This window comes from Hoplias malabaricus, chromosome 14 (assembly GCF_029633855.1).
Source record: "Hoplias malabaricus isolate fHopMal1 chromosome 14, fHopMal1.hap1, whole genome shotgun sequence".
Classification (NCBI taxonomy): domain Eukaryota; kingdom Metazoa; phylum Chordata; class Actinopteri; order Characiformes; family Erythrinidae; genus Hoplias; species Hoplias malabaricus.
In genome coordinates, this window is record NC_089813.1 from 31,680,510 (window position 1) to 31,696,019 (window position 15,510).

Here is a 15,510-nt window from a genome sequence, read left to right on the forward strand (position 1 = left end):
TTGTCCTTTACAGACCCCTTCTTTTGGTACATGTTGGTTGCCAGCCTACAAGGAAAGGCTTAATTTCTTTGGACTAATGACAACTTTTTTAAGATAAATATTGAAAGACATTTAGTGGATTTCATTTAAATGAGAATAAATAAGGATATGCATGTCTCATTTTGATCAGAAGTGTGTCAGGGAATCCCGATTGCTGTCCAGAGGTGTTGTCAGCTCTTCATCAGTGGAGGTCCTCAAGCAGTCGACGTTGGGCAAAAGATTTTTTAATTATTTTAAAGAACTAATTTAGATAAGCATTATTCCTTTGCTTAAAGTGATGATTTGACCAATTATAAAATTTATACACTTAGCCATTTTGGAGCCTGAATTTTGTCTGTACGGCCGCTACATTTCTGGCGAAGTCTGCTCCTGTTAATCATTTGATGTACAGTACCATACACCCTTTGTTTATTCAGGCTTCCAGTATAGGACATGCATTTTCCAGCATTAGGTAAAAGCAGGAGCCTACCGTATATTTCAGTAAGAATATCAGAACGTTTATTTTTGACCAAAGTCTCTTTATGCTAGTCAGTATTTTTATTTTTTGGAAAGAATAAAGCATTGCATTTTATGTAATAACTTGTTACAGGATGTCAGTGACTCAATTCAGTGACCCTTAAGCTACATCATTTATTACCTGCCAGTAAAGGACAATGAAGTGTAGAAGAGTTAGGTCTTAGGAATGTGGTCTATGAATGTGTGTTTGTGGTAGAGGTGTGTTCTGTAATGATGCCACTTCTCAACTTCACTTGAGTTGTCTAAGGGCAGTCACTCTCTCAATAGCCTGTGCTCTCAGTGAGCGCTATTAGCTGAATGTCAATGTGCTCCAATAACTCCACTGACTGAATCACTTGAACAGGTTTGTTCAGTTTAGTTTCAGTGCTCACTGAGTTGGGACAGCACAATATGAGGAGCATTAGCCGCACTGATTTCGAACATGTTGTATAGAAGCATGTACAATACAAACAGGGCAGTGTGTAATCGGATTTCAAAAGCCTAGTTACACGCCACTGCAGTTTAATGGATATGGTAGGGCAGAGAAGAGTGCTTTCTAAACACTGCGTGGGCTGGGTTTGCACTCAAACTGCCAGTAGACTGCGACTGGCTAGGTACGGTTGCAGTTCATTTTTGCAGAGTGACCCTTGCTTGTTGCCTTGTGAGTAACTAAAACCTTTAGCTTTGTAATAGTACGATATTACTTTAGCAAAGCTTGTGCTTTTATGTAATAATCAGCCTAATGAGAAGTCACACAGATTTGTTCAACTCCTACACATTTAATTTTACACTGTTAGTGTTGGGCACGATCTATCCACTGAGTGTAAATTCCAACAATGAGGTTTTTATTCAATGGATTTACTTCTTATGACTGAAGTAATTAAAAGAGATGGGAACACAAAGATTATAGTAGTGTAGTTTAAGGAAATGCAGACTGCTCATAAGAGGGAAATGGTCAAATGCAGTGAATTTTAGGTTGAGTACATTGTAAATATTCAGGGATATAAGGTAAACATTTTTACAGGTTTCTATATGTTAGATATTTTTAATGAGTCTTTTTTGTTTTTTTCTTTCTTTCTCCAGCATTATAAAATCCTCAGCTTGTACTGAATGAAGGTAAAGGTGTAGAGTTTCATGTAATTCATATAAAGGCCACGTTCACAATTGTAAACAAAAAACGCTTTTTCTATATATTTTGGAAACTGTATTCTCACCATTTGCTAGCTCTCAAGTCTATTTGTGTGCTTGAAACCTGTCCAATGTGTTTACGAACCCCGGGGTCAGTAAATGCCTGAAAAATATTAACTGTCTCGGTCTGGTACGTCAAGCTTTCTCTGATCACTGCCGGTGAAAAGGCATCTGGAATTTTTTTAAACAACAGAGAGAGCTTTAAATGTTGTTGTTTCAGATTACTTAATGTGGGAATATTTTCAAATTCAGGAGATGGCTAATTTCATGAAAGTAAACAGATCAAAAGTACAACAAATGAGTTGTGGTAGTTCAAATAGTGAATAAAACCTACATACAGATTAAACTTCAGTCACATACAATTTTTCATTCATTCATTCATTATCTGTAAGCGCTTATCCAGTTCAGGGTCACGGTGGGTCCAGAGCCTACCTGGAATCATTGGGCGTAAGGCAGGAATACACCCTGGAGGGGGCGCCAGTCCTTCACAGGGCTACACAGACACACTCACACCTACAGACACATTTGAGTCGCCAATCCACCGACCAACGTGTGTTTTTGGACTGAGGGAGGAAACCGGAGCACCCGGAGGAAACCCACGCAGACACGGGGAGAACACACCAAACTCCTCACAGACAGTCACCTGGAGCAGGAATCGAACCCACAACCTCCAGGTCTCTGGAGCTGTGTGACTGGGACACTACCTGCTGCGCCACCGTGCTGCCACATACAATTTTTAATCCTTTTAATTTTTTAAAATCCCCCCTCCCCTTAAATATACTGTTTCACCATAAAATGTCTCATTTCTGAATGTAAGCAAACCAGAGAAAATGGCATCCCCCCCTTTAAATTGCATTACTGGATTTTGTTCTTGAGAATAATTTCTTAATATTTAATTTTTATGAACAGTAGGTGGAATGGTGAATCAAAATTGTGTGTGTGTGTCGCCCTGATAAGGACTTGCGCCCACTCTAGGGTGTATTCCTGCCTTATGCCCAATGATTCCGGGTAGGCCCTGGACCCCGTAAGTGGTTACGGACAATGAATGAATGAAATACATTTTTAGAGGCTTAATTGATGACAGGATGGGGATATATATTATCATCATGGCATTACAGATTGAGTTTGTATTTAATAGTTTGGGATGTATGCTATGTCCTTTTGTTTATCAATTCAAAAATGATATAAATTAATGTTCTTGTTTTTCTTCTGGAAATCATCTAGTATGTGCTGAGAATCTTTAACACTGAGTCAACAGAGTAAATGCAAATCAAGCCCCTACGCAAACTTTTGTTAACGTTAAGAACCAGTGCCTGTGATTACCACCTCAACTGGACCAAGGAACGCTTACTTGTGAAACTTTAAAAGTCAAACATGAAAATAGCAGAGAACTGTGTCAGATGGTCAGTGGGCTGGTTGTCTCTCACACTGAAACTCTCACTAGGGCAGCGAGTGTGAATTTGTACAGCAACACTGTTTAATAACTTTTCTATTGACATGTTAAGTAAAATCTATATTGTATTATGTTTACCAAGTTGCAGCGAATTGACAAAAACATTTTTCCTGACAGTGTGAATTAAGTAAAATCTCTGTTTTGCATAAGATCCTCCAGAAATATATAGTTCGGTCCCATTGTTTCCCATGTGGCCCAATGCTGATTCTTTGCTACAGAATCAACCACATGAGATCCAGCATGGTCTGCCAGAGGGATATGTGCAGCACATTGAATGACCTTTGTGGCAAAATTGATTTGCACTGTGAGTAACCTTTTGAATCCCACCAACACCACTGATCCATTTGCAATAAAGTATATAAAGCTTTTTGTCAGATGGAGTCCCTGGCTTTCTAAAAACCTGCAAATGTCATTGTTATCCAACTTACTGTGTGGGATGTCAGCATGGAGCTCCCTTAATGACTGAAACTGACATTATTACAGCATGGATGAATTGTGTCTGGGATGCCATGTGACTTTTAGTCAAAAGGATGAAAAGAATAAAGAGGGATGATTATTCCGGGGGTATTTGGTGGATAGTGCGGTAATTTATTTCATCCCAAGTTGGCCTTGGGTTGAATTTAAAGTTATGTTTTATACCAGCCAAATATGCACATGCCTCTATGTAGCATAAAATTAAGCTGGTGTTAAAGTAGCACAGTACATATATATTACCAGTTACATAAAACCACATTTACAAAAGCAGAGGGCTTTTATTTAGAAGTGAGGTATACAGGAAGTGGAATAATGACGCCTACCACACTGCTTCTATCTTTACACACCTGACAAGCAAGTGAGAGGGAGAAATAGAGGAGAGGAAAATGGTAAATACTGCCTAATGAATTGAGCCTGTTTAGATTCTACGTATAAATCTTAAAATAGTGCTGTTAAGGCCAATGGATTCAAGCTTAACACGGATCAGTCATATGACCACGTTTGACCCCAAAATTTGTTTAGTAAATTAAGATATTTTAATTCAGAAATCATCAAAACTACACTGAGATAATTATAATAAAGGATAAAAGATTCCTCTAATCCAGTTTGTCATGTATACTATGCTAACATATACATATATTTGTTTTTTTCATTCTTCACCATATAAAGATTTACTAGTATTTTAACTTGTAATTTATTTCCCTATGATGGAGCCATTGAGGTTTTTTTTTTTTTTTTTTTTTTAATAAATCAGGGAAAATTAAGTGCTCTAAGTCATGCTGTAATTTATGCAACTGATTTTATAAAAAGTGAAATGCTGGCTAACTGAAAAGTATGAGCATGTACAGCACTCAATACTTAGTTGGGGCTCCTTTAGCCTTAATTACTGCAGCAATGCCGCGTGGCATGGAGTTGATCAGTCTGTGGCACTGCTCAGGTGTAGTGAGAGCCCAGGATGCTCTGGTAGTGGCCTTCAGCTCTTCTGCATTGTTGGGTCTGGCGTATTGCATCTTCCTCTTCACAATACCCCATAGATAGAGTTTGCTGGCCAATTAAGGACAGGGATACCATGGTCCTTTAAACCAGGTACTTTTAGCTTTGGCACTGTGTGCAGGTGCCAAGTCCTGTTGGAAAATTAAATCTGCATCTCCATAAATTTGGTCAGCAGCAGGAAACATGAAGTGCTCTAAAACTTCCTGGTAGACGGCTGCGCTAACCTTGGACCTCCGAAAACACAGTGGACCAACACCAGCAGATGAAATGGCACCACAAACCATCACTGACTGTGGAAACTTTACACTGGACCACAAGCAACGTGGATTCTGTGCCTCTCCTCTCTTCCTCCAGACTCTGGGACCTTGATTTCTAAAGGAAATGCAAAATTAGTTTTCATTAGAAAACAGCAGCAGTCCCATCATTTTTGGAAGTGAGATGATTCTGACACGGTCTCTCTTTCAAGAGTGGCTTGACACAAAGAATGCGACAGCTGAAACCAATGTCTTGCATACTTCTGGGTGTGGTGGTTCTTGAAGCACTGACTCCAGCTGCAGTCTGGTCTTTGTGAATCTCCCCTACATTTTTGAATGGGTTTTGTTTCACAATCCTCTCCAGGGTGCGGTTATCCCTATTGCTTGTACAAATTTTTCTACCACATCTTTTCTTTCCCTTTGCCTCTCTATTAATGTGCTTGGACACAGTTCTCTGTGAACTCCCAGCCTCTTTAGCAATGACCTTTTGTGCCTTGCCCTGCTAGTGTAAGGTCTTAGTGGTTGTCTGTTAGACAACTGTCATTTTAGCAGTCTTCCCCATGATTGTGTAGCCTACAGAACGAGACTGAGACCGTTTAAAGGCCTTTGCAGGTGTGTTGAGTTAAATCACTGATTAGAGTGTGGCACCAGGTGTCTTCAATATTGAACCTTTTCACAATATTCTAATTTTCTGAGAAACTGAATTTGGGGTTTTCATTAGTTGTTAGTTATAATCATCAAATGAAAAGAAATAAACACATGAAATATATCAGTCTATGTGTAATGAATGAGTATAATATACAAGTACAATACAATATACAAATATAAATGAACTTTTTCATGATATTCTAATTTTATGGCCTGTGTGTGTGTATCCTTTTATGCTACATGGAAAATGGATGGATAGAAGCTTTTTTTTTCTTGTAGCCTAAATTTGTCTTTACTGTTAAGAATCATTTTTAGAAGCCCAACTCCTGTTTAGTTACCTGTTCTGAGAGGTAGGAGGACAGGGGTTATATGCATGTAATCAGTTTGTGGTTGAAAAAAAACAGGAATAAGTGTTGTCGGTTTATGATCTCAGCACCACTTTGCCTTTTTTGATCACAGCACATAGATGAACTTGACATTCTCTCCTTTAAGCTTTATCTCACTTGTGGCTTTGTGAGGAATGAAAAGCAGACACCTCTTTATTCATATTTGGAGGCTTTGCATGAGCAGCGAGTATGTATGAGAGGGATGGGATGAAGGTTGTTGTGTGCAGTTATCTGTGCATTCCCAGTGCCATAAATAAACCTTGCCGTGTGTGTATATATAATGTGAGAGAGTGGAGTGAGATCCAAATTTAAGCCTGCTGGAATTGAGGCCACTCAGCAAGCCCAAGGAAAGGACCTTCAACTGACAAGGTCCCATCGTACTTAGACAAAAATTATGAGGTGCTGGATGTGGATAAGGGGTGCAAGGTGTGTGTGAATACATACATATATTTTTAAAAATGTTTCTTCTCTGACTCTTTCAGGTTGAGTTGGCGTTATGGGATACGGCAGGACAAGAGGACTATGACAGGTTGAGGCCGTTGTCTTATCCCGACACAGACGTCATTCTCATGTGTTTTTCCATAGACAGTCCTGACAGTTTAGGTACTTGACAATTACCATGAGACATAATGCATTATGCCATTATATGTGTCCTTGCCTTTGCAACAAAATCAAAAGCTCAACAGAGGTCTTTTACTTAAATTAGCTTTTGTATACAGTACTTTACGAAAGATCACACTTCTGCCACTGCAGAGCCAAGAACTCAACAATACTGAAGGTGTCTGCTATAAATGGAAACAGAAAATCCAACCAAATTCTAAGAGTAAACACTGGAGCCACATGGGAATTAAAGGTCCCTGCAGATTTCTTTGAAAATCATACGGCATTTAAAAATTAAACAAATGAAATGTGGTCTCTGATTTTTGCACTATTAATGGTAACTGGGTCCTCTTCTAAGTAAAACTAGTTAGTTTTTTTTAAAGAAGTGTTAGGCTGGTGAGACCTGGAAGTTCTGGCTCTTATCATCATTTTGCATATGATTTTCTTTCACACAGAGAACATTCCAGAGAAGTGGACACCGGAGGTGAAGCATTTCTGTCCCAATGTTCCAATCATCCTGGTGGGAAATAAGAAAGACCTGCGCAATGATGATCACACTCGCAGAGAGCTGGCAAAGATGAAGCAGGTACAGAATTGACCCCAAATATAGAGTCGAGTTCTGTGTGGGGTGTGGTGTGTTTGTCATGTTTATGATGTGTTTGTGCTGTGTGTGTATGTGTATGTGTTGTCAGGGCAATAAAAGGTAGCATATGCTAATTGAAGTCAGACGCCTGTTTGTTTTGTTCATTCACGTCTCCGCTAAAAAAAACCAGGCCCAGATGTACTTCCTTTCTCCAGCAACCATTTTAGGAAGTTAGAATGCAGCTGTTTCCTGTTAAAGGAACACTTCCCTTCTCTCCTAAAGAGTGGGATCATGGTCTAAAAGAGTGTTTGTGTTTGGTTGTATGTGTGCGCTAGGCCAGGAAGAAGAACATAGTTCTGTATGTCATGTATTATAAAGGAGACTTCTGGTTGACATTCACATAGAACAGTGGTCGGAAACCAGCCAATCCAAGACCAGTGGTTCGCTAGCTATTTAAGCGCTGACACACTGTGTTTGTGTCCACTAATTTTGACACTTGAATTCGCATCCCTGACCAATAGTGCTGCTGCTGCTGCTCTATACTGTCTCTGCCCTTTCTGAGCCAACATGGCAGCAGTGCTTGACGGTTGCAGTTTCAAAATGGTAGATATTATACTACAGTTTCATGCAGATTACGAAACACAAGCGAGAGTCAACACTGTCCAATCGCCATCATAGCTTTGCGATGGTTGGCTGCATGGAAGAGTCAGGCAATCACTGTATTCATGGAGCTCTATGGGAGTAGATAAACTGACTGAGCATCCCAATCTCTTGTCAGCAGACACACAACGGATCGTCTTGCTGTGAGGCAACAATGCTAACCACTACGCCACCCACTTTTCTTAATACAGCCACTTAAATGCTTTAATGCTCCCAATAACACTATAAGCAGAAGACATGCACAGCCTAAATCCCTGTATAATTGAAAAGAAAAATAATTATGCTGAAAATGAATTGTTTATATATTTATTTGAATGTACAGCATTTATGGTTTTGGAATGCTAAATAAATAACAGTAAGCTAACGCAGCCGAAGAAAACACATTAACCATGAAAAATGCAAGAAAACATTCAAAATGGTGGGTCTGGGCATGCCCAGAGCTGCTAGGTAGCATAGATATGGTAGCACACCTTGTCAAAACACTGGTTTACAAAGCACTTGCAGACAGGATACAGCCTCAGGCGTCTAATTGAGTTTTATTAAAAAAAAAAAAAATGAAAAATAAAAAGCTTTATTTTAAATAGCATACGCTTGGAAATTATGCTGGTAGATCTTTCAGTTGTTCAGATTTGAAAAGGTTTACAATAAAAGATTGGTGACCAAAGTCATAGAGTATTATAAGATACAGTTGTAGTACCGAAGCCAGTAGAGTCTATTCAAAATGTGTGCCCCCTCAGAGCCTCCCCTGCCTCCCTTAATGATTTTGCTGCTAGTTTTAGCGAATTCTTTATTATTTCTTTTTTAATCCAGACCTTCTAGTGGGTTATTTAAAAAACAAAAAACCCGACTAGCACCAGCCACTTTCTGTACAAAAGCTACTTTTCATAGAAGAGAATCATCGGCAGCACAACTCGTTAGAACACCTAGACTGACCGTGATAGACAGCTTCCTTGACTCGTCTCATTTGCTCCAGAGACGGAGCAGCACAGTTGGTCCACAACAGCTCACACAGATCAGAATGTTGAACTAATTCTTTTTCTGAACTGAGATCACATGTCTGATTGAGGCATTCAGCTTTATTCAAACAGTAAACACGTCTTATGACACGGGACCAAAGGGGCGATTGGACCCAGAAATGGGGAAATTCATGTGTGGCGTCACACTGAACAAGTGGATATCAGCGATTTTTGAGAGTACAGAGAGAGTACATTGCTTTTCCTGATGTTTTAGGATTTGCCATGGTATCGTTTCAGTATCGGTATCGAATCGAAAGTCATAATTTTGCTATCATGACACCACTAACTCCACACGTGATAAGAAAAAGGACCCACCTTTTATATATACACAGGACTGTGGTCAAATCACACTCAAGACCACACTTAATTTGTTTAATTTCCATTCAAAATGACATACAAGTTTGCAATTTTAAAAGATATTTTTTTAAGAGATTAGATTATAAGACAGTCCGCTGGCATCGGGACAGGAACAGTCGAAAGCCATGTACATTACACAATGTGTTCTCTTATAATCAGGAGTTTTTCAGTGTTTCTGCTTTCGGCACTGCATGACTGATCAGCGACACGGAGTCATGAACCCCCAGCAACCGTCTGGTGTCCAAAAATACGTTTTGTTGTGAAAACACACAAGAGATGATGTGATGCCACACACGAGACACGTGTTTTCTTTATTAGTTAATGGTTCTGTGTAGAATTTCTGGTGCAGCAAATGCGTAACCTGGTGCATAAAGTATACTTTTACTGAAACAAGTTGTGTGTCTCTTTCAGGAGCCAGTAAAGCCAGAGGAAGGCAGAGACATGGCTAACAGGATCAGTGCGTTCGGCTATCTGGAGTGCTCTGCTAAAACTAAGGAGGGGGTGCGGGAGGTGTTTGAGATGGCCACAAGGGCGGCGTTGCAAGTTCGCAAGCGCAAGAAGAGAAGCGGCTGCCTGCTGTTATGAGCATGTGCTATGTGCACACATTTCTGCCAACAGTTGACAGTGCTCCAGGAAAACAAAACAAAAAAAAAATAAATAACCTTAACCAAACCGACATCATCGCTGTACTGTATTAGGCATTTCACGCAAGCAAGATGTGCGCGAGAGAGACTGATAAACCTGTTTATAGAGAAACCAACCCACCTGTGCTCTTTAAAGTTTCCGTATGCACACAGACCTGTTTGTTCTGCAGTCTCTTGACTTTTGCTTTCTTCTGCCAGCATATCATCCTCTGTGTGGGAGAAAGATTGATTGAATTTGATTTTGTATGTATTTGTACATAAATCGTAATCTCCTCTTTCTCTCATTCTCTTTCTCTTTCCCCATTCCATGTTATATTCAGACATTGCTTCTTTATATATTGTTTACTTATTTGGGCTACAGCCTGGCTGGCCAACTCTGCTACATTGGAAAAAAGATCAAGAATACATTTATTGTTCATTCAAACCACTTGGCATGTTTGTCTTAGTTTATATGGGATTATAAGTCATTATGACCTGCTGTAATATTTATTTTTGGAGATTTTTTGCAGAGTCAGCTCACAAATGAACAGTTAGGCCTAACCGGGACAAACGGCAAAGATGGGGCTCGGTGGGGTGAAATTAGGTTAGCCTAGAGTGCTAACAAAATTAGCTCGTTCAGCCTGTCACTGTGTGCCTCGTGATGTGTGTGGGCGCATGAGATGAGTATGACACTGTATCTTGCTGGAAATGTCTCACTTGCAGTTGGTCCTGTTCTGCCAGGCCTCGGGGCAAGGAAGGGCAGCTTGTTGTGAATCTTGCAGACACAGCAGTTCATTCCTCATAAAGCAGAAATTCACCTGTTTCTTTTTTAAAGTTCTGCATAGTTCTATGATTGAGATGTCAGCAGAGACATTCATAGTTCGTGACTGACTCAGCACTGGCTCAGGTTTCTATACATTGCTGGTGGTGATGGGAATAAGGGGGACATATGTGCAACAAAAAATAGGCATTTTATTCACTGGTCCAACCAGCAGTGACCATGAGCATATCCTCTACGTGTTTATAATTGCCATGTCTAAACTTATTAATGGTAAGATATGTTGAATCTAACTTTCTTTTGGCCTTTTACATGTACCTCTCAAACATAAATGCCTTTAAAATTGTTTATAAATTTAACTGAGGGTGGGAGCTAATGTGGCAGTTGTGTCCTGGGGTCCAGACATGGTCATGTTTTGGGACACTGTCTGTTTGTGTTCTCCTGCTGTCTGTATGGGTGTCCTCCGGGTGCTCCATTTTCCTTCCACATTGGTAGGTATTTAAATACATTCACAGGTGTGTGTGTGTGTGTGTGTGAGTGAGAGCGAGAGCCTGCCTGGGTGAGTGTATTATGCCCTGTGATGAATTTGTGCCCAGTGATTCTAAGTATTCTCCAGATTCAACAGAACCCTGAACATGAGGAAGCGGACATGCTTTAAGTGAAAGTGAGGGAGATTTTAGAGCAGACGTGTGGTTCCTGTCACCACCACTGAACAGTTCTGACTGGTCTTGTTTTACTACAACAGTTTATTTTTCATTTACCTGTTAAATTCTAATTAAAAAAAATACATTATTCCCGTTTAACTTCACTTCATTAAAAGTGGAATAGAGCACAACACCCACAATACAGCCCACTGGACAAAATGCCTGGATAAGCTCTTGGTTGGATTTCTTCAACTTCCTCCTGCATCAAGCCTTTTCAGAATTGTATTGTTTTTATTCTGCTCTTTGGATCGTTGCACTGCGCCATGTGACAAAGGAGAAGTTTTTGGATTGAGGGTTTTAAAACAATCCCGCAGTCAGTGTCCACTTATTGTTGATACAGTCAGAGGTAGAGGCGGATAACTTCATTGAGTCATGCCGAGTTGTTCTTGGAGTTTTGATGGGAAATGGTTCATTGTCAGGAAACTTTTCCAGAGAAACATGCTTAGGTTTCAGTGGTGAGGATGGGAAACCAGCTGTTTTGGCTACAAGACACACAGCCATTTTACCGGCCAAATTACCCGGTGAAGCTGATGTGCCCTGTGGGTTTATATGTATGCTAAACAATCGCAACTTTTAGTTTTGCTATACATTTTACTTCCAGAGAAGCCCATACATTCATATTTATGACCTGTTAATGTCAGAATTTCTGAGTGAGCTTTAAGATAGATGTCTGTTTCCTGTCACCGCCTCTGAACAACTGATGTGGCAAACATTTTGTATCAAAGCACTGCATGAACAACCCTTCCCATATTGTGTGGCAGAACAGAGAAAATAATTTGAACTGCACAGTCAAAGTTAGATATTAATATTGTTAATTTAAAGCCCCATCCGTATTTAACCTTGTCTCTGGTGTTGATATCCACGTGGTTGAGATGATCTGCAGCTCCAACAAGTAATTTTGACAGCCAGGGTTTCTTATGTATAACCTTTAAAGAACCAATCCCATCAGCCTGTGGACCAGGGATTTTGAGCTGCAGGAAAGCAATGGAGAAGGAAGTGGAGAGAAAGGCATCTGCTTCTGAGCAAAGGCAAAATGTAGTTACACTTTCCTTTTAGAGATTAAGGGGATATTTTTCATTTGGGAATAGTTTGTAGAGGTTTCATTGATGACCAGAGAGGGCCCATATGTTTAAGCCTCCACTGTTCAGTCACTTGTTACTTTGCGTAATATCTGCATCATAATTTTCATGAAGAGTTATACATCTCAAGGTTCAGGCTTAGGTTCTCTACATCCTTGTAGTGCTCTCAGCCACCACGAGGGGGAAACCAAACCAAATAGTCCTTTGTTCAGGTAATGTAAGTATACGTTTGGAGATCTGGAGCCTACACAGACTGTGATGTAACACCACCCAGTCAGACCCACTGTAAAGGAAATGTATAAGTGTGTGCATACAGCTGGTCTATGCAGGGAAACTGCATCTTCAATAAGAAAGATGACTTAGTTTACCCAGTTCTTAAAAGAAGTTACAAGAGTGTTACCTAAACAGTGCTGTCCTCCTTCAATTCACAGCTCAAGGGCACCATACCCACAAATGTTCCCTGGACGCTGAGGATGGCAGCCTGCTGCGTTGGGTGTGCACTGTCTCAAGTGCTGACTCAACCTGGTGCTCAATTAAAAGTGTAAGTGTAGAGTCAAAAAGCCATAGTAACCCTATCAAACATGTTCAGTGACCATGGGCTCACAACTCCTAATGGGGTTCTATTTCATTTTGTGCTTCCCCATGGATATTATACAAGCTGTGAATGGACAGCTGAACATCTGCATATAAAGCCTTAAAGCTGCTTGACTCATTAATCACAAGTGTCCTGACGCCACGATTGTCCGCATTTGTTTTTGTGTACGGAGCCTGGTGTAGGATGAGGGGATGTCCACAGGATGCAAAGCTTCTCTGTTTCCTCTGTTTATTGTAAGCAGACATGAGGTCATCCCTGGAGTAGGACCAAGAGATGAGAAACGCCAGAGGACGACCCATGGGATGAGGATCTGATGCTCTCTGGCCTAATATTCACATTAACCCTCTAGTGGCTGGTCCAACTGTGCACAGAAGAGACTGCATTTCGTCCAATAGGAGGCATTGCATCTCTACTACTTTAGGTAAAGATGAGTTCAGGGGACTTGTTACTGGTTTATAAAGTACAGGGGAAGGGCAGCTGAAATAATTAAAACTGAGAGCTGTTTTAAATGCTTACGTTTAGGCAGGAAGAAATCCTACAGTGTCAAAAACTGTATAATTTATTCAGCTTTCAGAACAATCGGATTTAAAGGCACCAGAACATCAGCGTGTGTTTAAGGACAGAAACATCAGTGGGGGTGATGGGAAGATCAGTCTGATCAGTTCCAGAAAGTATAAATGAAGTTTGTATAAATGATGTGATGCATGAAGGCATTTAATATTACCTCAGGAAAGAGTCAGGTCTCTGTGTAGCACAGTGGATAACACTGCTACATTGTTAAAACAAAACAAAAACTGTTCTGTTCCCATCTAAACCAAACAGAGACCTTAAGAAGGACTAAACACTGTTTGTCCATGTCAGTAATATTATTTTAAAAAAGAGCCACTGCCAAATACCATGAATAGTTCTAAAGCAATTCAGAGGAGATTCATTCATTCATTATCTGTAAGCACTTATCCAGTTCAGGGTCGCGGTGGGTCCAGAGCCTAATGGTGAGTCCATCACAGGGCAACACACACACACACACTTTTGAGTCACCAATCCACCTACCACCGTGTTTTTTTGGGACTATGAGAGGAAACCGGAGCACCCGGAGGAAACCCACGCGGACACAGGGAGAACACACCACACTCCTCACAGACAGACAGTCACCCAGAGCGGGAATCGAACCCACAACCTCCAGGTCCCTGGAGCTGTGTGAATGCGACACTACCTGCTGCACCACTGTGCCGCCCCAGAGCAGATTCATTTTATTAAATTAATTAAAGTTTAAGATTTAACTTTTGGGTTGATTGGCATTCTATAATCACAGTCCTGTCCAATGAAAAACAAGCATCTCCCAAAACAGTAACTTTCCAGGAGAAGGAATAAAACCTTCTTAATTTTCAATGGAAGTCAGTGTAAAAAGATTTATTGCAAAATTTTGTTAAGCGTTTCCATTGGTCCATTCAACAGCTGTTGTAGTAAACAAACCACACCCAAAAATGGAGCTGCGTGTTTTTAATTGGACAGTGACAATATGAAAAACAAACACAGGATACTGCTAGTTATATCTGCTCCAATCATCCTCCATTACAACTTTTAAAAAGAGCAACAACAACAAAAAACACTGTCAATCGTATGTACTATACAGCCCCTTCCACGATGGAGGCCTTGTACAGTGTCCATTCAGACTCCACGTCCCCTACGTCCAGAATGTGTGAAAATTTCTCTCAGAGGTGAGTTTAAATCAATCTGGACAGAGTCCTCTGTCCTTTCCCAGCAAACCCTCACTGTACATTTGTCTACCAGGTCTGTCTGGCAGTTTTCACCACCATCTCACCCAACCCACTAAGCCCTTTAGTTCCTCTACACTGCACCATTTCAAACTCACTCTGAATGACTGGCCTCAACACTACAGTTATGAAAGTAGAATATCTATAAAAAATCTAATGCTCTTTCTAAATGAAAAGTACATCCCCTTCTGTCAGCATTTTACATCATAATTGAATTAAGGCAGAGGAGGATAAAGGAGACAAAGCGCACAGAAAAGCAGAGGAGAGATGTTCTGATGAAGTGAGTCCCTCCGTTATCTGTCTGAAATTAAACATTGTTCCTTCAAAGCGAAGGTACATTTAGAATTTTTCTTGATGTCACTCTAACCGCAGAAGACCATCATGAGCTTCTACCCTGTCACCAATGTTCCACCACTGTTATCGTATTAACTGAATAATATTAATATAATATCCATTAAATTTATATCAAACTTTAACTTTGATTCACAGGATAAGTCTGAATTCTAACTCCTTTCACAAACAAATATATCTTTGAGAAAACAATCAGAGCCTTAGAATAGAAGATCACTCGGGGTGTATCCCGGGTTATCTGGAGCTCATGCGCGCACACATAAATGAAAATGTGAAATTATTTGTCATTGTACAACATTCAAGAAAATGTGTCTTCCACATTTAACCCATCTGTGGCAGTGAACACAGACACACACACTAGTGCACTCGGGGCTGTGAACACACCCAGGCGGAGGGCAGCCATTCCCGGTGCCCAGGGAGCAGTTGTGGGTTCGGTGCCTTGCTCAAGGGCCTCTCCGC

At 40.4% G+C, this 15,510-nt stretch overlaps 1 protein-coding gene across 1 annotated transcript in view; it reads left to right on the plus strand.

Annotated features, from left to right (window-relative positions):
• The window catches only part of rhocb (ras homolog family member Cb), a 36,223-nt gene extending 24,915 nt beyond the window's left edge, over positions 1-11,308 (plus strand). The window contains exons 3-5 of the mRNA XM_066643140.1: positions 6,413-6,533; positions 6,986-7,116; positions 9,558-11,308. Coding sequence (XP_066499237.1) covers positions 6,413-6,533; positions 6,986-7,116; positions 9,558-9,731 — 426 coding nt within the window. The 3' untranslated portion in view covers positions 9,732-11,308. The remainder of the gene's footprint in view (positions 1-6,412; positions 6,534-6,985; positions 7,117-9,557) is intronic.
• Positions 11,309-15,510: the final 4,202 nt, after the last annotated feature.